The sequence below is a fragment of the Girardinichthys multiradiatus genome, chromosome 15 (genome assembly GCF_021462225.1).
Source record: "Girardinichthys multiradiatus isolate DD_20200921_A chromosome 15, DD_fGirMul_XY1, whole genome shotgun sequence".
NCBI classification, from domain to species: domain Eukaryota; kingdom Metazoa; phylum Chordata; class Actinopteri; order Cyprinodontiformes; family Goodeidae; genus Girardinichthys; species Girardinichthys multiradiatus.
This window is the reverse complement of record NC_061808.1, coordinates 17,283,899-17,307,610: the sequence shown is the minus strand read 5'-3', so window position 1 is coordinate 17,307,610 and position 23,712 is coordinate 17,283,899. Positions and strand designations below refer to the sequence as shown.

The following is a 23,712-nucleotide window of genomic DNA, read 5'->3' as shown; positions in this document are numbered from 1 at the left end:
AAGTATTCAGTTGGATTTTAGTATTTTCCATATCTGGAGAAGTATGGACAAAGAAAATAATTTCAATTTTTTTACCCTATTGTCTAAAAGTTATGTTCATCGTTGTCTTTTTTTCTTCCTCACATCTTTTGATTCTTTCCTTTATCTTGTCCTTTCTTACCTCTCTTCCTCCTCTCCTCTGCTTACCGTTGTTCCACTTCTATCCTTTCATCTTTCTGACCTACCTCCTTTCCTTTCTTGTGTCCTACATCTCTTCACTCTTTGTTATACTAAAGATGTTGCATCTGGAAGGCTTTTTACATGTCTTTATATGGTGGTAACAATAATTGGCGAAGGCGGTGCTTTGTTTTAATAATCATAGCACACTTTTTCAATCCTTAATAAAAAAAGAGTTAAGTCTTTTCATGCAAATTTGCTTCATCTATAAACACGGTCCCATGACTGAGAAAAAAGGGTTTGCCCTATTGTTTAACTCAGACCTTTGAAAAAATAAAGATAGCCAAATAAGTTAAAATGCAAACTAACACTGGTTCATAGTTGCTCCACCAAGGACCTATTTGCTGTGAATTTCAACCTAGCGAAGTGACTTTAAGTACCGATTTGGCTGTGGGTGTTAAGGAATTAGTGTGTGCTTCACACACTGCGTTTCACTAGTTTGGACACACGTTTATGGTTTCCAGTTAAAAACTAGTGCCTCAATTCAGTTGCAGGAAGAAGTTTCTTTTTTTAACCTCTTCTGTAATGTCGTGTGTACAGTAATGTCTATGTGGGACAAAACTAGTCTCAGGAGGATTCATTTTATTTCTTTAATGATGTATTTTTCTCTTAGGTTGAATAAATAACTTTGCTGCTTTTCTTTTAGACAACTTAAATAAATGTACTAATTTACCAATGCTTACAGTGTGCACTAATACAGATGCACTTCATGTGGTGCCTGCAGTATCCCTATTCACTATAAGTGCTGGGTCATGTATCTTGAAGTGGAGTTATTCTGACATATTTGCTGTTTTCAGTTTTTGTATTTTAAAATGAAGATGCTACTTGTTTTTTGTGTGAACATGAGATCTATCACCCTTTGCAGGAAAATTTTAGATTAACTATTTAGATCTATTCTTGCAACCTTCCTGACATTTCCACCTTGGCGAAAGTGTTTTTGTTTTGTTAAATCTGAACTATAAAACATTGGTATATCTGCATCAAAGCCATAAAAAGAAAAATATAATAGCAAAACAAGCAGTTTTTACAAACACTTTTAATTCATAGCTAGTTCCCACATGGTAAAATTCATAAAAGTACCTTCAAGAGTATGGATTGGTAAAGGGATGTTACAAAAGTTGGAAGAGAATGAGAAAAGTCATCCCCTCCCCCTTAAACACATTAATTTTTTTCTGTTTGCCACTTCAGACGCCTAACAGCAGTAGAAAACATGTACACTCAACAGAGATTTACATTAGCTAACAGAGGACAACTGACGGTTTGTAAACGGAGTCAAAACACGAAGAAGGAACTGTTACTGTAGAAAAATGCCACCAGAAATAAAAGATCAGGATGCAATTAAACCCAGACATATTTTGCCTTTTAGCTCTCTGTAAATCTTAATACATCCAATCACTGAATACACAGCTACCAAAGACAGGCTAAAACACATTTTACACATAAATTCCTTCAATATACATTTTTTCCTTTCAAATATTTACAAAATGTAATTCCCTCTATAGAGAGAAGCTTTTTCTGTCTTCACGACGGACATGTGCTGAAACATAAAAGATCTTTTTAAGTTTTGAAACAAACAAGCAAAAAAAACATTTAGTCTTTTTTATGTTTGGAAATAGTTGTGCGTTGAAAAATGAAAATCCTTTTCATACAGTTTTAAGCCCTTTTTTTTTTTATTTGAGTAAACAACGTTGAGGTGTTTTAAACACACTCAAAGTGGGATGGAAAGTTATGGACGTCGTGTCGGAGAACAACATGGCGGGTTTAAAATTTGAAGAGGTCGATAAAGTGCTGCGGAGAAATGGGCATCAAGCAGCTGTCTGGATCATTGGCGGTGCACGGGTGGCCAAAGTCCTGAGGGAGAGTCAACAAGCAGAATGTGAGAAGGATGGGTAACCAGGGAAGACGGTACTTACAATGTAAAGTTTTAGCAAAAATAGATTTACTGAAGTATATCGGGGTTTATTTGCAACTTCTTTACTTATTTTTGACTGTAGTACAGAGACAGCTACTAGATGTTCCCACTGTCACTAAAAACAACCTGATAAAACCATATAAACTTCTGATAAAAAAAGTAAAACTGCAGAAAACTGCTGTACTAGCAGTTCATATCATTAGCCCACCCTTTGCATGTACAGTACCTTGCAATGCTATTAATAACATTTTCACATTTTGAGACATTAAAATACACACAGCAATGAATTTTATTTTAATTCCAGGCATCTGAGCAACACAAAGTAGAGCAGAGTTGTGAAGTAGAAGGAAGGGGGGGGGGGGGCACAGCAGATACGCAGTAGGTGCTCTGGTCAGATGAAACCAACATTTAATTTTTTTGGGCTGCACACAAAACGCTACATGTGGCAGAAAATGCACCTCTACACATCAGTCTGAGCACATTCCTCATTTAACAATGGTGTGGTGGCAGCACCATGCTGTGAGGATACTTTTCCTTCAACGCAGCCAGGGAAGCTGGTCAGTGTTGATGGGAGGATGGATGGAACGTAAAACCAGGATAATCCTGGAAGAAAACCTGTTAGACGCTGCTAGTCCAGGAGTACAACTCCAAACATACAGCTGGAGCTAAAAGGGATTGGCTTACATCAAAGCATACTCATGTGTTAAATAGGCCAAGTCAAAGTCCTGACCTGGGAAGACTTAAAAATCGATGTTCACAGATACTCTCAACCCAGTCAGGATTAGCTACAGCTATTTTGCAAAGACGAACGGTCAGAAATTAGCATCTTAAGATGAGCCGAAAAAACCATCAGCTGTAACTTCAGTAAAAGTTGGTTTTACAAAGTCTAGCCTCAAAAGGGACTGAACACAAATGCATGCATCCAGAATTTTGAAAACTATGAATCATTCTCCTTCCACTTTGCAAATATGTGCTAGTTTATGTTGCCATCTCATACACTCCCAGTAAATACACTGAAGTTTGTGGTTGTAATGTTACAAAATGTGTTAAAGAGTTTAGTATGACAGCATTTCTTTGGACCTATTTGGTTAAGAGAAATATTAATCCTAAATATGAGGGTATGTTTCATGTTCATAACTGGCAGATGGAGGTCCATTTCCAGTAAAATGAGGAAAAAAAAAATACTTATTTCCTGCATGTTTCACCAAAAAACCATCTGAAATAAGTAGAGAAGCCACATGCACACACCTAAGCCAGTTAGACTGAGGGTGTTTCACCAGACAGTAAATATCTGAGTGCGTCTGGAGAGGAAATTATTTAAAAAAAAAAGGCTACTAGTGTAGAAAACTATGACCTACATTAGTTTAAAGGCTGTAGGCTACAAAAACATTAACTTTAACAATATTCTAAAATAGCATAGTAATCATTATTCTATTGTTAATGTTTTTTCCAGAAAAAGTGACAATTTTGTTAGTACATTTTTGCAAACGCACAAGAAGTTTTTCATTCACATCTTAAAATATAATTTTGTTTGAAACCAATCAGCTACAATGCAGGAATAACTTGAAGAAATGCAGTGGTAGAATCAGAATTAGTTACTGAAAACTGAAAAATTTCAACATCGGCATTCAGACAAACATTTATCTAAACATTTATGTTAGATTAGTAGACAGCTGCCAGCCTTTTTAGACAGTGATCTAACAAAAACAAGTTGGTAAAGCTAAAAGATAAGAACACAGTGAAAAGAATGCAAATGTTTAGTAAATAATTCTGAGAAAACATGATCACATCAAGATAAATCTGGAACAGCACATGACAAAGCTCAACTCATGGAAACAGGGTAATCATAATATGGTCAACAGAGCACAGAACAAAGGCATGATAGGACATGGAGTACCTTGAGGAACAAAGCCACATGGCGATCCTTAAGGAGTCAGGGAGAAGGGGAAGCAGGAAGAGGTGCAGGGAGGAAGGGAGGCAAGCAAGGGAAAGGATGCAGAGAAGGCAGAGTTAAATCATACAGGAAGCAGCGGAGGAAAGTAACAACTGGTGCAAAGAAGGAAACAAAGTTACTGTTCATTCAAAGTACAATTCTTTATATTTCTGCAAATTAATCTAATATTCCCCAAATAATTGTACTCAAAAACCTGGAAAAAAATAAAATATCGAAAAACTCACTGAGTACAAAACAAGATATTTTGTCATGTGATCCTGGGAGAAAAAGACAACTCATTGTAAATAAAATATTTCTACATGTGAGCACACAAGTTCGCAGAATCCATTGTTCTAATGAACAACAGGGATTAGGATTATTAGCAGAGCTCACGTGTGCTGATATTTATGCATCACTTAATCAAGCAAACCTCAAAAATGCCTTTTGATAGATGTAGTAAAATGCAAGACAGACACCTTTCCTTCCACTTCAGAAAATAAAATATTTAAACTTTTGAACCCAAACATTGGCTTTTGCAGATTTCCAGGACAATCAAACAATAGTACAGATTTTTTTTTTGCTTCAGCAAAGATAAGAAAGAGTCTTTTGGTTAAAAGCTGAGAAAAAGCTATGTTTGATTTGGCAGATATCTTAATTCTGGAAAGGTTCAAACACTGCGAGCCATTTCATTGCAAACGCCATTTCCCAATGTGCAGCATAAACAAACTCAACAAAATCAATTATCCTGTCCACTATAATTTATAGTTTGAATTGATCTAAAACATTATGTTTCGTATGGTTTCAGTAAGCATAAAACACATTTTTGATTTTACACAAATTAAATGTGTAGTTAGAAAATCACTTCTTTGGTTAGAAACCGTTTTAATTATTCTAAAAACAAAATCCAAACAACTAATTAAAAACCCTAAAACAAGTCAAAAGACAAAATTCAACTAATAAACTGTTAAACAAAATCTGAAGTGTAATGTGTCATATATTTCAGGAAGGAAAAGAAGTGAGAATCCCTGAGGTAGGCAAAGGCAGATCCAAATGGGCTGCTTGTCTTGTTTACCTTCCAGAAGAGGATGCTACAGTGTTTGCAGAAGTGCAACGTGTCACCGTACTGCTCCTTCATGGGGTAGTGCTTCTGCAGGGTGAAGTACATCAGCTTCCAGTCCACATTGTCGGCTCTGGTTAGACCCAAATTCCTGCAGAACTGCGTATGAGCAGTGGAAGTCCACAAGCAGAATTGGAAGCATAAAACAACTACTTGAAATCACAAGAGACAGAGGTATAATTAAAACTGGTGCAACTCCTAATTAAAACCAATCTTTTCCTTGGTGCTTCTATGTGAGTATTTGTCAGTTACAGTTAGATTAATTTAGTCAATACTGTCCTCTAGTGGCTAACATGAAAATGGCTGTCACTGCCACTTACAACTAGTTCAAGCCATTGAACATAAATTTCCAAGTTCACTTTGATTGATATAAATGTGTACCTTCCTCACCGGTTTGTCTGAGAAGTGAAACTGACAGAGTTTCTTCCACAGCGTCCTGTTCTCACTGAGGACGTGCAACGTCGGCGTGGCCTGACCCAAGTTGATGATGTCACAGGCGTCAGATAACTTACAGAGGATCTTGTTCTGCATGTACAGCGGCAAGTCGTTGAAAGACAAGCCGGTGTACATTTGCTATGAAAGAAAAAAAGCGCAAAACTTGAGTTACCTTTGAACAGTGAACGTTGATCTACTTTGCAAAATAAAAAAAAGTCCACTTTGCACATGGGTCTGCAGGGTGATGAGTACCCTGCTAAAACTCAGTTAAAGTTGAAAATAAAACGTTTAAGGGGTAGATATTTACTCCAACATGTTTTTTTTTACCTTCGGGATCTGCATATTGTTGAGCTCCTGCTGCCATTTCACAATGGTCTCCAGGCGGCACAACCAGATGTTCACGTTGCCCACGAGGACACACCTGCCAACATGGATGGTCAGACTGTGAAGTGTGGAGCTCAGGTCCTGCAGAAGCTCCTTAACGAGGCGAGGATTGTAGTGGTCCTCTAGGACTGAAGTCAAGGTTGAAAACACAAAGAACATAAACATGTATGAATCTTATAGAAAGCACAAGTAAAGACCAAGATGATTGATTCTAAAGGTACAGTACTGATTTATTGCTGTACACACCTTTGCAGCACAACTGTATAAAGCCCACTAGTGATGCTGGTTTATGATTACGACTCAAAAATTAATTTGAGTTTAAGCAATCCTTCAGATTTTAAACGGTAAAGGCAGATGTGATCCAAAAACAGCTGTACTGAGCAACTAGCATCTCTCCGTGTTGTCGCAGTTTGCTTTAAGAGATGATTATGTATACATTTAGGGAAAGATCCACTCATATTTTTGTAAATTACAGACAGGTTTAATAGCTTCAAAAACTCAAAGACCAGAACTGTTTGTGTTACGGAGATTGTCTGCTAAAACTGGTGCTAATTTTGGAGAAGGATAAAAGGGAATAAAACAACCTCCTACGTTACTGACTTTACCAAAGCACGGATCAAGGATGTCCTCCAGTGTGGCCTTTCATCAAATCCTTTTTCAGAACAGATAAAATGTCCAAATTGTGTTTAAAAATCATCATTTTGGGGGTGGGGATGTAGAGAGGTGCCAAATACGTGCATAACGGGCAGAAATAGAAACCAAACTGTTTATTTAAGAGCTTTAATGTGTTCTTTTAGTGTCACTAACTTACAAACGCTATTCTGACACAATTACTTCATTAAGTTGTTAGAATTAGAGTACCTTCCTCTGACCTGGGGAAGGTGCTCTAATTAAAATAATATTTCAAAAGTAAAAAATCTATTTAATCACTTGCATCTGGTGTGTGTGACTAAAAATAAAATCGACACAAAAATAGTCACACATTGTTCCCATCTACTAGATTTGATGGGCCTTTTTGCATCAGCATGTATCTGGAGTTATCTGCTCTGAATCCAGTGCAGAAATAAAGCTTTTTTTTCTGTAAAATATTACCAAAACCATATCCTAGGATTCAATTCTAGCTCCTTAGCAGATCTGTAGGTAAGAAATATCCACCAAACAATTCTGCGTGAGTGTCAGCTCCTCCTACCCTTTCGTACAATCTTCTCCAGTATATTGAAATAGTTTTTCTGGGCAGCTCCACTCAAAGACGTTAGCTGAGACCTGGCTATCAGCTGGAAAAGCTGTGGGAGATAGAAAGACATAGATCCAAAGAGTAAGAAGAATAGACAACAGCACAGGTCATGAAATTAAACACTATGTAAAGGGGACATTCACTACACACCTTTGCAACATAGTTAAATCTTCGCAAGTCTTGGATCGCACTGGAAAAGTCTAGTCGGTTGAGAGCTTCCCCGATTGTGCAGTAACCGTGTCGCTGTTGGCACATAAGAACAAAGATGTGTTAGCACACACAATAGTAAGGAATTAGTGAAAAAATTATGTTCTGTTGCATACTCTGCCAGCAAGGCCCAACACCAAAATATTACAACTATAAAAGCTTTTCAGGACTTACTTCCTTCGTGCTTCCTTTCTGCACGTAGATCCATTTATCTCTGAAAACAACTAAGACAGAAAGTGTATATGTTAACAGTATTCACGTGTCTTTATTTACACTGATCATCAAAACCTCTAAAGGAAAACTATGCATTAGGTTTTTTTTTTTTAAGTCTCATTCTGCTTAAATGAAGGCCAGAATGCTTTCATTTGTTCCCGCTTTGTAACAAAGATATTTAATCAATTACCGGTATTGGTAACCTTTATCATGTTTACCTCAACATGCAGGATGCAGATCTTTACAAAGATGTAGCTGCAGTACTGGAACAACAAATATTTATATTGACACCAAAGGTTTACTGGCACACTAAAATAGATGTATTTTTTACTGCAATAGCATAGTCCCGGGTATACAAACATATATAAAGAATTAGCCTTTAATGTGTGAATATTTATTCAGTGGAAAAAAAAACCCATATAAAGACATCTTTTAAGACAAAAATCCCTGGTGACACACTTACTGAAACCCTTAACAGTTCATATAAAATAAATGTAACTAATACTTTTTCAAAAGGCATAGTTTACATTGTACCTTTGAGTAGATAAGAGTACCTGTTATTGGTACACCATGACTCATTGTTTAAGTGGACGTGGTAGAGACCTACTTCTTTTAGCCAATAGGTTGGATGAAGACCTGTTGTTTCTGTCATGTACGGTGAAAATGAAGGTATGGGAGATAAAAAAAAAAAAAAGTCTACAAAGCTAATTGATATCCCGCATTTCGGGATCTTCATAGGTGCCACTAGACTTTATCTACTTATCAACCAGTAGTTTTGGAACGACACCAGAACAAATACCTTTCTATCCTACCTTCACAAATGGAAACATTTAAACCTTGACCGGACTTTAACTGGAAACTTGGGCTTTGGAAAGATGAGACTAATGTTTAGCTTTTTGAAACAAACAGTCCAGTCCACTGATAAGTGATCTGTGATGTTCTGGATGATCTAGAGAGATTGTGCAAATAGCAATAATCAAAGATGCCTCTCTCTGTTTGTCCCAACTAGGGAAATGCTGCAGAAGGAGACTTATTGCCAACTATTGGAAAAAGGGGATTTTACAAAAATATTACCAGCAGAGTTGCCAGTAATTGTGCTACTGGTGATTTTTCAAAAATGTGCTTATTTTACCCTTTTTACACATCTTTACCTGTGGTACCAATAAATACGGAGAAGCTGTAAACATGAACACTATTTGTTATTGGGTAAACTGCAAGTCCTGCATTCAGCGTTCAAATCTTACTTTTGTAGACATGCACCTTTGTGCTCAACACCTTTTATTTTCACAGACTCCCCACTAATTCTCTTTACTATATATATGCTTCCAATAGGTAAAATTATCAGGCAGCATAGGATAAATTTTCACTGTTACGCTGATGATACTCAGCTTTACTTATCCATAAATCCTGATGAACCCAACCAGTAAGATAGACTACAAGCATGTCTTGAAGATATAAAAACTTGGATGACTTTAAATTTTCTGCTTATAAATTCAGACAAGACAGAAGTTGTTGTCTTTGGACCGGAGTCTTTTAAAAAGAAACTGCTTAGTCAATCACTTAACATGGATGGCATTAAATTGACCTCCGGTAATAAAGTAAAAAACCTTGGTGTTATTTTTGACCAGGACATGTCATTTAAATCCCATATTAAACAGGTTTCTAGGATTTCCTTCTTTCACCTCCGGAACATTGCCAAAATTAGAAATATTCTATCCAGGAGTGACGCTGAAAAACTAGTCCATGCATTTGTTGTTTGTTGTTGATCTGATTGTTCCATATGTTCCTAACAGAGCACTTTGTTCTCAGACTGCAGGTTTACTGGTGGTTCCTAGAGTCTCTAGAAGTAGAATGGGAGGCAGATCCTTTAGTTATCAGGCTCCTCTCCTGTGGAACCAGCTCCCAGTTTTAGTCCGTGAGGCAGACACCCTGTGTACTTTTAAGGCTAGGCTTAAAACTTTCCTTTTTGATAAAGCTTATAGTTAGAGTGGCTTAGGTTATCAGGGAGGGAGCCTTCCTCCCTCCCTGTTGGATGGAGTAAGGGGGAGTCAGGTTTAGCATAAACCGGCTCAGTTATGGTTGAGGTGCAAACACACCCTCAATTTCTGCTACCTGTGCGACCCCTTCTCTATTCCAATGGTTATAATCAGTCTGACAAAGAGAGGTATCCCAATCCTTGTGGTTTTTAGTATAACAATGACCATCAGTGAGACCCTTTGTGGGGTTCCTTGTGACGACATTGTTGTAAATAAGCGCCGTTTAACTAAATAATCTGAACTGAAACTATCTGTAGTTATGCTGCTATAGGCTTAGGCTGGAGGACATAATGACCACTTTCACCCTCTTCGCTACATTCTCACACTACTCTCCAATTTTGCATTCTTTTCTGTTATTTCAGCTTCTAACTTTATGTTCTCTCTCTTTTCTCTTCCTAGAAGCTACACCTGGCCTGACTCTGTGTCTACCTGTGACACCTTTCTGGAGAGGGGAATCATCCGAGCTTCTGCTGGCAACAACTTAATGCTCACCTTCTACAGGTCCTTCTCAAAACATTTGCATATTGTGATAAAGTTCATTATTTTCCATAATGTCATGATGAAAATTTAACATTCATATATTTTAGATTCATTGCACACTAACTGAAATATTTCAGGTCTTTTATTGTCTTAATACAGATGATTTTGGCATACAGCTCATGAAAACCCAAAATTCCTATCTCACAAAATTAGCATATCATTAAAAGGGTCTCTAAACGAGCTATGAACCTAATCATCTGAATCAACGAGTTAACTCTAAACACCTGCAAAAGATTCCCGAGGCCTTTAAAACTCCCAGCCTGGTTCATCACTCAAAACCCCAATCATGGGTAAGACTGCCGACCTGACTGCTGTCCAGAAGGCCACTATTGACACCCTCAAGCAAGAGGGTAAGACACAGAAAGAAATTTCTGAATGAATAGGCTGTTCCCAGAGTGCTGTATCAAGGCACCTCAGTGGGAAGTCTGTGGGAAGGAAAAAGTGTGGCAGAAAACACTGCACAACGAGAAGAGGTGACCGGACCCTGAGGAAGATTGTGGAGAAGGGCCGATTCCAGACCTTGGGGGACCTGCGGAAGCAGTGGACTGAGTCTGGAGTAGAAACATCCAGAGAGATTTTGGAGCACTTCATGCTTCCATCTGCTGAAAAGCTTTATGGAGATGAAGATTTCATTTTTCAGCACGACCTGGCACCTGCTCACAGTGCCAAAACCACTGGTAAATGGTTTACTGACCATGGTATCACTGTGCTCAATTGGCCTGCCAACTCTCCTGACCTGAACCCCATAGAGAATCTGTGGGATATTGTGAAGAGAACGTTGAGAGACTCAAGACCCAACACTCTGGATGAGCTAAAGGCCGCTATCGAAGCATCCTGGGCCTCCATAAGACCTCAGCAGTGCCACAGGCTGATTGCCTCCATGCCACGCCACATTGAAGCAGTCATTTCTGCAAAAGGATTCCCGATCAAGTATTGAGTGCATAACTGTACATGATTATTTGAAGGTTGATGTTTTTTGTATTAAAAACACTTTTCTTTTATTTGTCGGATGAAATATGCTAATTTTGTGAGATAGGAATTTTGGGTTTTCATGAGCTGTATGCCAAAATCATCCGTATTAAGACAATAAAAGACCTGAAATATTTCAGTTAGTGTGCAATGAATCTAAAATATATGAATGTTAAATTTTCATCATGACATTATGGAAAATAATGAACTTTATCACAATATGCTAATATTTTGAGAAGGACCTGTACAGATGATCCACATAGCCCTGTCTTTTAGTGTTTAACCCTTTCTCTCTCCTAGACATGGCTACTGACTGAGCTTCTACTGTGACTAACTCTATGTGCTTTCTTTCAGACTCTAACCTTGAAAACTGGCTCAGAGTTGATCTGTTCATTCTTTCTAGGTGAAACGACTAAAGGAGCTACATCCATTAACATTTACTTTTCCTTCCCATAGAAAGGACTCCTGGATCAGTGCTTCTTTGTTCTTTTTGTGTCTCTGCTCTGTTCTCTCAAACCCCCAGTCGGTCGTGGCAGATGGCCGCTCACACTGAGCCTGGTTCTGCTGGAGGTTTCTTCCTGTGTTTCCTCTCCACTGTCGCTACATGCATGCTCAGTATGAGGGATTGCTGCAAAGTCAACACCAGTGACTGTCCACTGTCTCTACATGCTCATCCGGGAGGAGTGAATGCTGCAAGTCACTGACTGGATGCAATCTGCTGGGTTTCCTTAGATAGAAAAACGTTTTATCCAATTTGATTAAATAACTAACTCTGACTGCACTGTTCAATGTTTAGGATTTATTGGAATGTATGTACCTGACTGTTGTGAAGTGCCTTGAGACAACATGTGTTGTGAATTGGCATTATATAAATAAAACTGAATTGAATTGAATGAAGCCCACAGAGTGTCTGAAACTCACACTGGGATTTAGTATTATTGTTGTACAACTCCTTCTTCCTCTTGGTGTTGGCGAGCTCACACACTTCTCCGAAAAACAGATTTTCATTGTTGTCACTGCAGAGCCTGTCCACACAGAGGAAACAGTTTTTGTATTGAGTTAATAATAGATAATACAGGTTTGGCCAGAAGGTTCACAACAGTAATTATAAACCACAGTAAAGACAGTAAAGGCAACTCGTTTTCAGCTGTATCTTCTGAGCAGGGTAACAGCTGCTATATTGTAAGTTTATACAATCAGCTAACTACAGACAAGTCATTAAACTCCTTGTGCATTGTTGATTTGCAGCACAAAATATATGCAGGCCATGAGGAGCCATAAAAATCAGAAAGGGAACTGAGTCATTCTGTCTGCACGACGATGGAGACACTACAGATAGTAGACATACTTGAGACTCCGAGAAACTGTGACTCAGTCTTTTCTCACACAGCAGGCAAAACATGTCAAATAAAGAGCTACAAACATTAACAGATCTATTGTGCCAGAAATAACAAACGTCTATCTGACCTTTGTTGTCCCTGGCACAGCAGCAGCATTGTTTTTATCATTACAATCTGAACATTGTGGCAGCTGACCTTAACTTGTCATAAGCTGTCATTTGAAAAGCTCTAACAGGAAACATCTCATATGTACATGTTTGTGCTGAATAGAAATATAAAGCTGCCAGAGGATCTCTTGTGATTTCTGCTACATATTTTTGTATGAAAAAATTATTATACTGTAAATTCAGATAATAATATTGTGGTGGTTGTAAAACATGGCCTTTATTCTGTGTCCAGGTCTGCCTCCCAACATTAGAACTGGTCATGCACTGAAGTAAACTGCAAACTTCTGATTTTTTACGAGATTAGGTTCAATTTATTACAAAATAACTACTTTTTACCATAAACATATACCAGTCTAATAAACACTGTGGGCAGGGCAAGTTTACTTGGTAGGTTTGAGGAATCCTACAAGGGTTCCATTTTAAAATTCAACACTTTTCCAGACACAGATTTTAAGATTTTTTCTAGCAGTTTTTTTTCAACATTATGGGTTTAGAAGATAAAGGATGAAATCTAATTATAAATGCATGATTTTATGAAAATACATTACAATAAAATTTATATAAATTGCGATTTCCACACTTTTCTTTCTTTACCTTCACATAACATCCACAGTACTCTCCATTAGCTTTAGCATCTTAGTCTCTAATAAATACACCTGATGTGGGGAATTAAGGGATGTAAAAGTCCATTCAGCTTGCCAAATGTTATGTTTTACATATGCAGAGCATGAACTTTAACTTTGCTGAAATCTTTATTCATTTTCCTATAGTGGATTAAACTTTGTCATTTTTACATACAAATTTCTTTTATTCAAACTTTCTCAGACTTAAAACATTTTCCAGAATATTTTGGACTACATACTAAACCTGAAGACTGCATCTTGCTTTTGTATCTGAGGTAGCATCCTCTAAACAGGCAGAAAGTAGTCATTGTGGTACTTTACGTTGCTCTGCATTAGCAGCATCGTTGGATATTTGCCCAATACTTCTATGTAGGACTACTAATAAAAATTCTACTATAAAAGAAAAATGGCATGTGTTTAGTTAAAAAAAATACTTCCACGGTGAGACACCCAACACAAATATTAAACTGTGATCTGTATGAAGAACTATGAAGAACCATTTTATTACTAGATTTTCTCTAAGTACACTTAAGCTGCAGATCAAAGGGCTGAGCAGGGCTGGAAAGCGACTTTCTGTGCATTAATAATCTATTGACGGAAGCTGAGCACCTGATGAAGCAGCACTGCTGGCAGCTGGATGGCAGTTATACCCTACAAGTATGCCAACAGTGTTATGATGCAGGTTAAAGTTCCTTCATGTATGTTGCATTACTTAAAATGCAAATGGCAGTTTTGAAGCAATTTTTCTAGACTTTATACCATTTGTGTTCTTAAGGGAATTAAGATTTAAACTGGTAAGGATTTCTGGAATTGCCTGGGTCGATCTGTAGTAAGGTTTGTGTTCATGTTTTACAATGTTCAATATTTTTCTTGGCAAAATATCTCACACACAAGTCCCTTGAGGCAACATGTGTTGTGAACTGGCACTATATAAATAAAACTGAATCGAATTGAACATTCAAACTTTTTATCTATAGCCATAAAGTGCTAACCTTACATTGTTTCGGACAGATATTTACTGCATAATGAACCAACTGGGCAGATTATTAATTCATTATTGCAAAATGAATAGACTATCTTAGAAACAGCCTAGACAAAATCAATTTATCCTCAAATATATTTGCATTTTCTTCCCCATCTTCTTCAATTAGGCCTGCTCACAATGATCATAGAACAATTTCAGTCTGAACGCGTTCAGTTTAGAACATGATTGTATTCTTATGAGCTGGACCTCAGCAGGCAAACATTATACTGCAACAGTTTTTGCTGAGATATTAAAACTGTTTGTGGCACACAACATTATTATCCATTCTTTTTTAACAACTGATTGATGGTAAGACTTCGCTATGCCTTGTGGATTGGCGGCCTGTCCAGGGTGTACCCCGCCTCTCTCCCAGTGACTGCTGAAGATAGGCACCATCAAGTTGTAGAACATTGCAGTCAAGTACATTGGCAGACATACGTTTCTATAAAAGGCTACACTGTGGCTGCATTTATTGCATGGTTGTTTCAAACAATTTCAGATGATTAAAAGATTAAGGATTTCCTGCTGAAGTATTTTCATATAATAAGTAACACATTTACTTACTCATTCTCCCTGACCTCAACCACACAATAAACATTGTGTTCCAGCTGTATGAAGTCACTAGCTATCATAGTGGGACTGGGTTTGGAGAGCAGCCAGTCTGAACAGTGATGTCACTGGTTATTGTCTGAAACTACAGTGTGTGGGGCTGTGAGTCACTGTTAGCTGGCTGGTCAATACAAAAGGAAAGACTGTGACCTGAATGAGATGTCACCAGTTGATGCTGGGATTCCTGGGAGACTTGTGTCATTACCAGATACCATTTCTTGTTGAGCATATGTCTTTGTTCAGTTAGTTGGACTCTCACTCGCTACCCCAAGCAAATATCTTGTAGTATAATTTCTTCAGATATGGTGCAATAGGGTTGGTAAAATATTCACAAATTAGGGCAGATTTCTATCTTCCACTCTGCTCTATGGTTAAATAACAAAGCCTGTGTGATGTAAATTCCCTTATCTGTACCTGCCCACTGTGGTCCACTAAACTTCTCCAGGACATCCTCATGCAGTCTGAGTGTTGTGATTGGGTTCAATGTGCATTAATGCTCCAACTCAGAGAGTGGTGCAAAATACATAACAGATAAAGATCACAAGTAGAAGAAAAACAATTAATATGCTTCCAAGTACAGGATGGGGAGACCTGCTGTTGTTCCCAGCAGGATAATTTATCTCTCAGGGTCTGCAACAACTATTGTCTATTCTTTTGTTCCAGTTTTTTACTTCTTGTTCTCTTCTGAGTAAACATTTTTCAAAAATTAAAAATGCATATCTTTGAATGAAATGTGGTTAAACTGACCCAAAAATAGAAGGAATACAGGCACATGGTGGTACTATGAGCAGTCTGCGTTCAAGGACATGGGGAAGTAAATGTGGACAACCCTATTTTTGGTCCGCTTTGAAAAGGTAGCATCAAACATTTGCTGCAGATTTGTCAGCCGTAAATTCATGATGTGAAACTCTTGTTACTCCACAAGTTAAATTAAATTTTGTTTACTGTGGAGGCCATTGCAATACCGTGATCTCATCGTCATGTTCAAGAAACCGGTGTGAGAAGATTTGAGCTCTTTGACAATATCCTGCAGTGGAAGTAACCCTCAGGCAACGTTTGACCAATTGTAGCCTCAGTTTCCTGGTCTAAGCTGACAGGAAAGGCACCTGTTGTGGTCTTCTGCTGCTGTAGCCCATTAGCTCAAAGGTTCTACATGTCCATTCAGAGATGGTATCCCACATAACTTGGATGTGACAAGTGGTTATTTGAGCTACTGTTGCCTTTCAATCATCTCAAACAGTCTCAGACATGCTTCACATCTGTTGATTTTAACATTATAACCCTGAGGGACATTCAATATACCAGGCATAAATAGAAAACATAAATAGACCCGTAACTCAAAGAAATTAATAAAATGTGTAATAAAACATCAACTACAGTTAGAAATCTAAACCTGGGTGGTCGCCTGAGGGCTGGAGATACTGACCATGTAATCATAACATAACGTCACTGTTTGATCTCTAACATTAATTTCCTGTCTACTCTCCACTTGATTTACTTTTATAATTGGAAAATGAATCCTCTTAAAAAAACATTCTAGATTTAGCAGAACCTAACAAGTACCTCACAAGAAAAATTCAACAGTAAAACTCAACATACTTAATCTCCAGACAGAAATGTTCTCTGTTGAGTTGGTCATGAAATTTAAAGTGGCACTCAAAAAACTTCTCAGGTTGCTATTAAATATAAAGTTCTTCATTTATACAAACTGCAAAAAGATAAAATGTCTTAAGTTAGCTGGGAAATAAAATTACTAGCCTTAAATAATACTTGTCTTAAACACACGTCCTCTATTTGACAGCAGTGTACAGAGATACTCCTATATATTTATTTATACTTCTGTGCGGACAGATAAGTCAAATGTGGGGCATCAGTGGCTATATAAAGGTGTAAAAATCACCTACTGTGTTTGTAAAGGTAAATATAGGGCAGGTAACAGCGATAAACATTTAATAAACTTACTCTTCCAGGTCTATCTCTTTGTTGTTCTCCAGCTCGTGTCCAAAGAAAACAATCCTCTTCCAGCCATGGTCCGTCTTCGTCCAGCTCCATCCAGGTGACCTCCAGTCTTTGCCTAAGAAAGGCATACTAACTGGGGAACGGAGGACTATGAGCAGAGAAGAGCTGCAGCCACGGCGAACACCTACAGGATTAACAAGTAACAAGATTTAACTGTGGGTTCCAGACTGTATACAAGGAGAGAAATTAGGAATGGTCTTGTTGCCATTTTCACAGTTTAGCAGAACTATTCATACCTGTTGACAAACAGATGTTTAAATGTTTTTTATTAGGATTTTATGTGAAATTCCCACACTTTCCAAGACTAACATATTTTTTTTTTTCGAAGATTACCCTGTATTTAACTCCATCCATTTTCCCATCAAGAGCTAACCCTGTCCCAGCTGTCGAAAAGTGTCATGACAGCATAATACTCCTACCACCTTACTGCACTGTGCGTTCATGTTAATATACAGAGTTAGTTTTCTTCCAAACATAACATTTTGCACGAAGTCCAAAAAGTTCAGTTTTGGTCTTATTTGTCTGTAGCTCCTTTTTAAAAGAGGTGTAAGTTTAATAGACTAATGCACAATACCTGTTCATGCTTATTTTTTACCTCAGCTGCCAATTTTGCACTTCAACTGCTATCTTTTCCCTATCATTTGGCTAAATGTCTTGTCCTTTTTTGTTACCATCATTTACATGTACGCTTCTTTGTCAATAAAAGAAGCCTTCTTACAACGGGCCATGTCACACTTTTCATATTAATTTTTCCAAAATATGTGAAAGTCACATATACTTTTTTAATCACTCCCACAATTATGCACGACCTTTTGTTGTGAATGTAAAATGAACATCCTGCATAGAAAAATTCAAACTTGTTACTTTACATAATTTTTTTTATATTAATACATTTGGTTATTTAACATATGTTAAACTGAGCATCTAATAAACTAAATAAATATGATTTGTAAATAAATATTATTTGTTTATATTTAAAATAGAAGACAATTTCCAGAATAAACATTTTCCTTTACAGTGTAAGTCAATGCACCAATTCCATTCAATTTTATTTCAATGCATGCTTTTAGTATTTAGAATAGATATAAAGAGAAAACAGTTTGCACCTATACCCACTTTTATGGCTGCAGGTACACTAAGCCAGATAACAAGAGGGCCAATTGGATTGTAAAACCTTTAAATAATGAGCTTATTCTTATGGGTTTTATGTTTAGCACTGGAAATGTGTCTAAGCAGAAGTCATTTTCAAAATCTCAAATATAATTGTATGTGACGCATTTTTTTTTCGGCGTTGTGCCTTTGCATAGTAACAGCAGCAGTAACGGTAGCCTAACTCGCTTCAACGCTTAACGTTTCAAAACCATGCAGGAAAACTGTTGTCACTCGGTTTAACGCGTTTTTACAGAGAGAAGATAAAATAAATAATCTAAACAGCTACAATCTTCAGCTGTGGGTTTCTAAAAATGCCAAACAAACCTTAAGATCCAAGGAGTTCCTTTGTGGCTGGTCAGTTTGTTTCTCGCAGCTCTCCTTCCTGCTGTGCTGGAAATATTGACGGAAGTAAATACAGAGCAGAAACCAAGAATTCGTTCACGCCCACCTGCTACTTTCTTATTGGACAGTGTGTTCGTATTTACGCTGTTGCTACCCGGATCAACGCATCTGATTGGATAATCAGAGTTGTCAGTCATTTCCGTTTTTTTATCCCGTGTGTTTTACTGGGGCTTTACTCCTACACGTGACGAAGGACTGCGCACATGTACTTGTGTTTTTATTTTGCAGATGGGGGGATGGGAACGGGACCATTGGGCTACTAAGTGGCAACATCTGTGCGACGTTTTAAAATGTTAACGTGCATTACAACTCCAGTTTTATTGCATGTAATTTATGGCTTCCATCTTGTGTTGTGGTTTTTATTTAACAGGAAGGGTTGTGCAATCTTTATGAGTAAATCGTAGTCAATGATCATCTGACAAAGGTAGAATTTAAATAATAAATTACTGTGCGCCGCTAAGAAATACCAGCATCTCACTGTCCTAATCAAGCCAAAATCAAAAACTTATGTTTGAGTGTGCATAAAAAAAACATTTTAATTTAGGAGAGCAATTCCTAAAAAACTGTTACAGGCTTAATAAAGGTGCTTTCACATGACAACTGTTGGTCTTTGTGACATTACTTTGTGGTAAACATTTTTATGATAATGACAAGTGTGACTTTTGAATTTTGACACAAAACTGTGTTGAGAGAGAGCATCAAACAGCAGAAACCTAATCTTTTTTGAACATAGGTTCTGAGGTTAGACCCTGCCCCTAAACTCTGAAATGACTCAATTCAAGCTGTATATATATAAAAACAAAATCTAATGCTCACATAGTCAATTATGTAAACACAGATTAACCTTTATTTTAAATCTAAATTATCAGTATTAGTTTGTCATATTTTATGAAAAAACAATTTGAACCATAAAATCGTATCCATAAAGGATAGTATAGTGGTGTTTTTTTATATAGTAAATACACACTGGCAATAAAAACTCAGCTGGGGAATAAACAGTGGCGGTTCTAGACCCAATTTACCAAGGGGCAGGGCTGTTTTTTCATGGGAGTAAAGAATAAAACATATATATAAACAGGGCAATGTTTTATTGTTTAATATTTTAGGTGAGCCAAAGAGCCACTTGCGGCTCTGGAGCTGCAGGTTGCAGGCGCCTGATCTAGCAGATGAAAACTCTGATCGTATCTCAATAAGGCTGAAGCTAAAAGTGCAACATCTTAATCTTTAATTTGTTGTTAAAGTGAATCTGTAAAGGTAAAAAATTAAATTAGTCTAATGGACCAATAAATTAAGGTTTCTGCCCCAGTACATATCATCATAAGAAATTGATTTAGTATTAGTATGCAGTACAGGGGCCAAAACAGGGGTCAGGACCAGTTCTACAGAGGGACTGGACCCTGTTGGTCCCTGTCCAGAACCGCCCATGGCAATAAAATATCGATTTCAACTGGATTTCACAAAGTACAAAGTTCCTTAAAAGCACACAAATGTAAAAATACTGATTCTACCCTTTGCTTTCTTAGGTTGCTGACTTCACAAGAGGCACAACAACTTTAAAGAAGGAATTTTTTTCAAGGTAGGCAAATAAATAGGGGGACAAGAAAATTTCAAATGGAAATTCTCAAAAATGCTTTACTAAAGCTGTTGCTTCATGCCTTATGTGATGTCACAGTAGATTTTCTGGTGATTAAATAACACTTTACAACGACATGGCAAAACAAGAAAAACTTACTATGACATGTTTTACTTTAGTGACGAGTTAAACTACAAGTTAGTTTTGATTTTGCAAAAAAGTCTGGCTCGTACCTTGCCTTGCTGCGTCCAACAAGGCAACATATTCTGTTTTGTGATTAGGGGAAATCTTTTATCATGAATGGCACACTAATAGTACATTAAGTAATTAATTGCTTTGCTTGAATTTTACACAGTCTGGATAAGAAGATTAAGAAATGGTGGTTTAAAACTTTGATATAAGTAAGGATTAAAGTCAACTTAAAGTTGGGATGTGGTAAAAGTCATAATGCCACTGAGATTTAATTGATCGGTTTTTTAACCAGCTTTAGGACCTGGCAACTGACAAGTAGAGATGATTGGATGTGACTTATTATGGCATAACCTTAGTAGTTAGGGAAAAGTATCTCTATAACTGTTGAATAGTTTTACTTACTCTATTTACACCATAAAAATAGTAAGCTTAATATATTTCCAAATAAAAAACAGCAGATGGTAATACGGCTTAAGCCCCCTGGTCAATCAGTTGTGTTTTTCCCATCTTCTATTACACCCTCTGAGGGTCAAAGAAGCTTGAGAGAAACATGGCAGGGATACAGAAAATGGGGGAATGTGTTAAAGAGACAAAGCAGACGAAGACTGGAAGGTAAGTGGAGATACAGTTACAACGGGTCGCTGGACATAAGCCCATCAGATTATCAGCCGCATTCCTCACACACACATCTTAGGGATCAGGTGATGGATTGGCTAAGGAAATTATCACATTTGTCCTGCTTTTTAGCTCACTTAGAATCATATTAAATACACTTTCTTGTTTTATTACTGTCATCTGATGACAGTAACATTTAAGGAGGAAGTTTGTCTTAAAGGCTGACAATTCCTTTATTTGACTAACTGTGTTTGTCTTTTGTCTGAGTCTGTGTGTGTGTGTGTGTGTGTGTGTGTACTGAACTGCATACCTTTCACCTGGAAAAAGGAGGAATGCACTCATCAGATTATGAACCTACTTAAGCTGTTATCTGAGTTGCTTTCGTGTTTGAGGGAATCTGAAAATCCAGAAAAGAGGTTTTAAACTTTTATCCTGATTACTCATACCATTTCCATACCATTTTTGGCAAACATTAGTGCAAATAATGAAATAGTTTTTATTATAAATTATATATTAGACCTTTAAATATATACTAAAATGTCAGAATTAAAATCCCATTGTGGGAATTCACATTTGTCAGAACTTCACACATATTTTAAGTATGTATAGTTTAATACAAGATTATGATGAGATACAATGTAATGAGTGTTGAGCTTGGCTTAGTGGACTTTTAGCCAATTACTTTTACATAGCTCTCTGCCTTAAAATCTTCTTTGTAAGACTTAAAGAAAAAGGCATTTTCACAACTCTTAAATATAGTTACAGTTTGCAAATGTGAAGTGATCTCATGTGACACAGAAAATGTTTGTACAACAGAAGCACTGACTCATTTTTTGTTTCCCCAGATGTCAGTCGAGTTGTGCTTGAGACAGTTTTGGACATCATGGTGGCAACACGTGTTCCTGCAGTCTTGAACCCATTATTTGGAGATATTTACTGTGCAGGGATGCAGGGACAGAAGTCAGTCACGATCATTTCAGTCTCTGACAAAAAAGTCTGGAACTTCTATTGAACAATCAGTTAAGGTCCCGTAACGTTTTTCCAGTGTCCGAAGCATTTTTGCAGCTGTACAACCATTTGATGATACGTGCATTGCGCTCAATGACTGATGTGCCTTGCTGTGTTTTTTTGTGCAGCTCCTTCTCAAAAAGCCTGTCACTGTCACCACTCTCCCTGGAAAAACCATCGTCAGACGTAGAGATGCTGACGCTGCGAATGTTTATCACATTCTCGTCAGAACACGCTGAGAAGTTCTCCCTCCCAAAGGACTCAATCACCTCGCTGTCTAGGCCGCAGTACTTAAAAAATGCATCAAAGTCTGCAAAGTTTTTGGAGTATCTGGAGCTGATATCCGAGTGGGAACGGCTCACTCCCTTGCCAGACCTCCACTCAATCTCAGGAACTGCAAGAAGACCACCAACTGAAGGCTTGTTGCTGCTTTCTTCTGCCGCTCCATTGGACCTGTTGTCTGACTGAGAAATGTGGAAGCTACCTGCTTGTCCCTCAGGTGTGCTGATTTTTTCCTTGCTGTCCTCATACTTACATTCCCTGTCAGCAGCCTGAAGCAATGGAATATGTATATTCCCAAGACTGAGTGGCAGCTTTCCAGTCACGTGGTGTTTCTGGTCATTGACTGCTGACCCTCGCAGTAAGTCGCATTTCTGCCTGAAAAGCAGACGAGAGTCTGGTCTTTTCTTGGAGCTGGGCCAATGTAGTTGCACCGGTAAACCGACTTGTACAACACCTTTAGGCACAGATGAGTTACTCCCAGAGACAAGATTCCCGTTAGGGGTTGAGCTTTGGTTAGAAGACCCAGTGCTACTCACAGAAGCTGAACCAAGACTGATCACTGGCTCCTGGGTGGAGTTGACCACTTGTTGACTTTTGACGTACTGTGGTTTACTCGCAGCCAACCTCTCCACAGCACTTATACGTCCTTTTGTCTCACTCTCACGTTCCATTTGCTTCCGAAGGTATTCGGGACCCTTCCCAAGGATTTTTGTGGTACCACTATTTGTCTCCATTTTATCCTCACAAACTGTCCAATGTTATTTCCAAGATTGAGAAATTCTTTGGTTTACAGTCCAGAGTCACAGCTGCAGGATTCCATTCAAGCCCGCTCTTTGCCTGAGCATGAATCCCAATAGGAGACTTTACCTTGTCTGCTCAGACACACATGCCTTCACCCCACCCATCCTGTGGAGAAATAGTTTTAACCAAACACAAGCCTGTTCAAAGTACACCTGATACTCAGAACAATGAAAGCTGAAACCCCTGCAGACGTTTTTTCCCACCTCCTACTCAAATGGAGATGCGGGTCTTTTAACTTGTTGCTCAACATGAGACATAAACTTGCCTAATCATTCAGAAAACCAGTTTTCACCTGTTCCTAGTTCCTTTCCTCAACGTTTATTGGGGTGTTTACCTGGAAAACCGACTCATCAAAGAAAAAGATAATTATCCCCCCAGTGAAATTGTTGTGCGAAAACATTTTACACATCCCTAAATTGGGCATATGATGAGTAATGCAAGGAATGAAAGGAAGGTAGATTGCAGTGAGTAGTGATTGCCGCCTTATCTAAATATCATTGTGCAATACCAGGAAGTACATTTTGCTGTGGTATTTGTGGAAAGCTGAACAATTATTCCTCTTAAATTCCCTGAGGGGAAAACAGTTGTAGATTTCTTTTGGTTCACATTAATTGTACACCGTTCCACTTCCTTCTCATCCGTAAAAATCCCTTATCTATCATTCTAGAATGTAAGAATGATGGTCTTAGCTTTACAAGGTCTTAAGTGA

The 23,712-nt window shown here is 37.8% G+C and overlaps 2 protein-coding genes across 8 annotated transcripts; both read right to left on the bottom strand.

Annotated features, from left to right (window-relative positions):
* Window positions 1-1,234: 1,234 nt before the first annotated feature.
* On the bottom strand, window positions 1,235-18,610 carry fbxo25 (F-box protein 25). 7 transcript variants are annotated; one of them, XM_047387884.1, is made up of 11 exons: window positions 18,455-18,610; window positions 16,922-17,102; window positions 12,118-12,221; window positions 7,613-7,662; window positions 7,382-7,474; window positions 7,187-7,280; window positions 5,941-6,125; window positions 5,560-5,751; window positions 5,134-5,298; window positions 4,026-4,052; window positions 1,235-2,067 (listed from the first exon to the last, which is right to left on the bottom strand). In XM_047387884.1, exons 2-11 carry the CDS (start codon window positions 17,044-17,046, stop codon window positions 1,978-1,980), a joined length of 1,125 nt encoding a protein of 374 aa, XP_047243840.1. In that variant the 5' UTR covers window positions 17,047-17,102; window positions 18,455-18,610; the 3' UTR covers window positions 1,235-1,977. The 7 variants fall into 7 exon arrangements, 5 of the variants coding, with proteins under 5 accessions (XP_047243840.1, XP_047243841.1, XP_047243843.1 ...); XM_047387885.1 differs by having other exon boundaries at window positions 5,134-5,277; XM_047387887.1 differs by having other exon boundaries at window positions 5,134-5,277; window positions 5,569-5,751.
* A 746-nt stretch (window positions 18,611-19,356) lies between these two features.
* Window positions 19,357-23,121, bottom strand: fam110c (family with sequence similarity 110 member C). Its single transcript, XM_047388442.1, has 2 exons — window positions 21,739-23,121; window positions 19,357-21,309 (listed from the first exon to the last, which is right to left on the bottom strand). Exon 1 carries the CDS (start codon window positions 22,934-22,936, stop codon window positions 21,929-21,931), a length of 1,008 nt encoding a protein of 335 aa, XP_047244398.1. The 5' UTR covers window positions 22,937-23,121; the 3' UTR covers window positions 19,357-21,309; window positions 21,739-21,928.
* Between the last annotated feature and the right edge of the window lie 591 nt (window positions 23,122-23,712).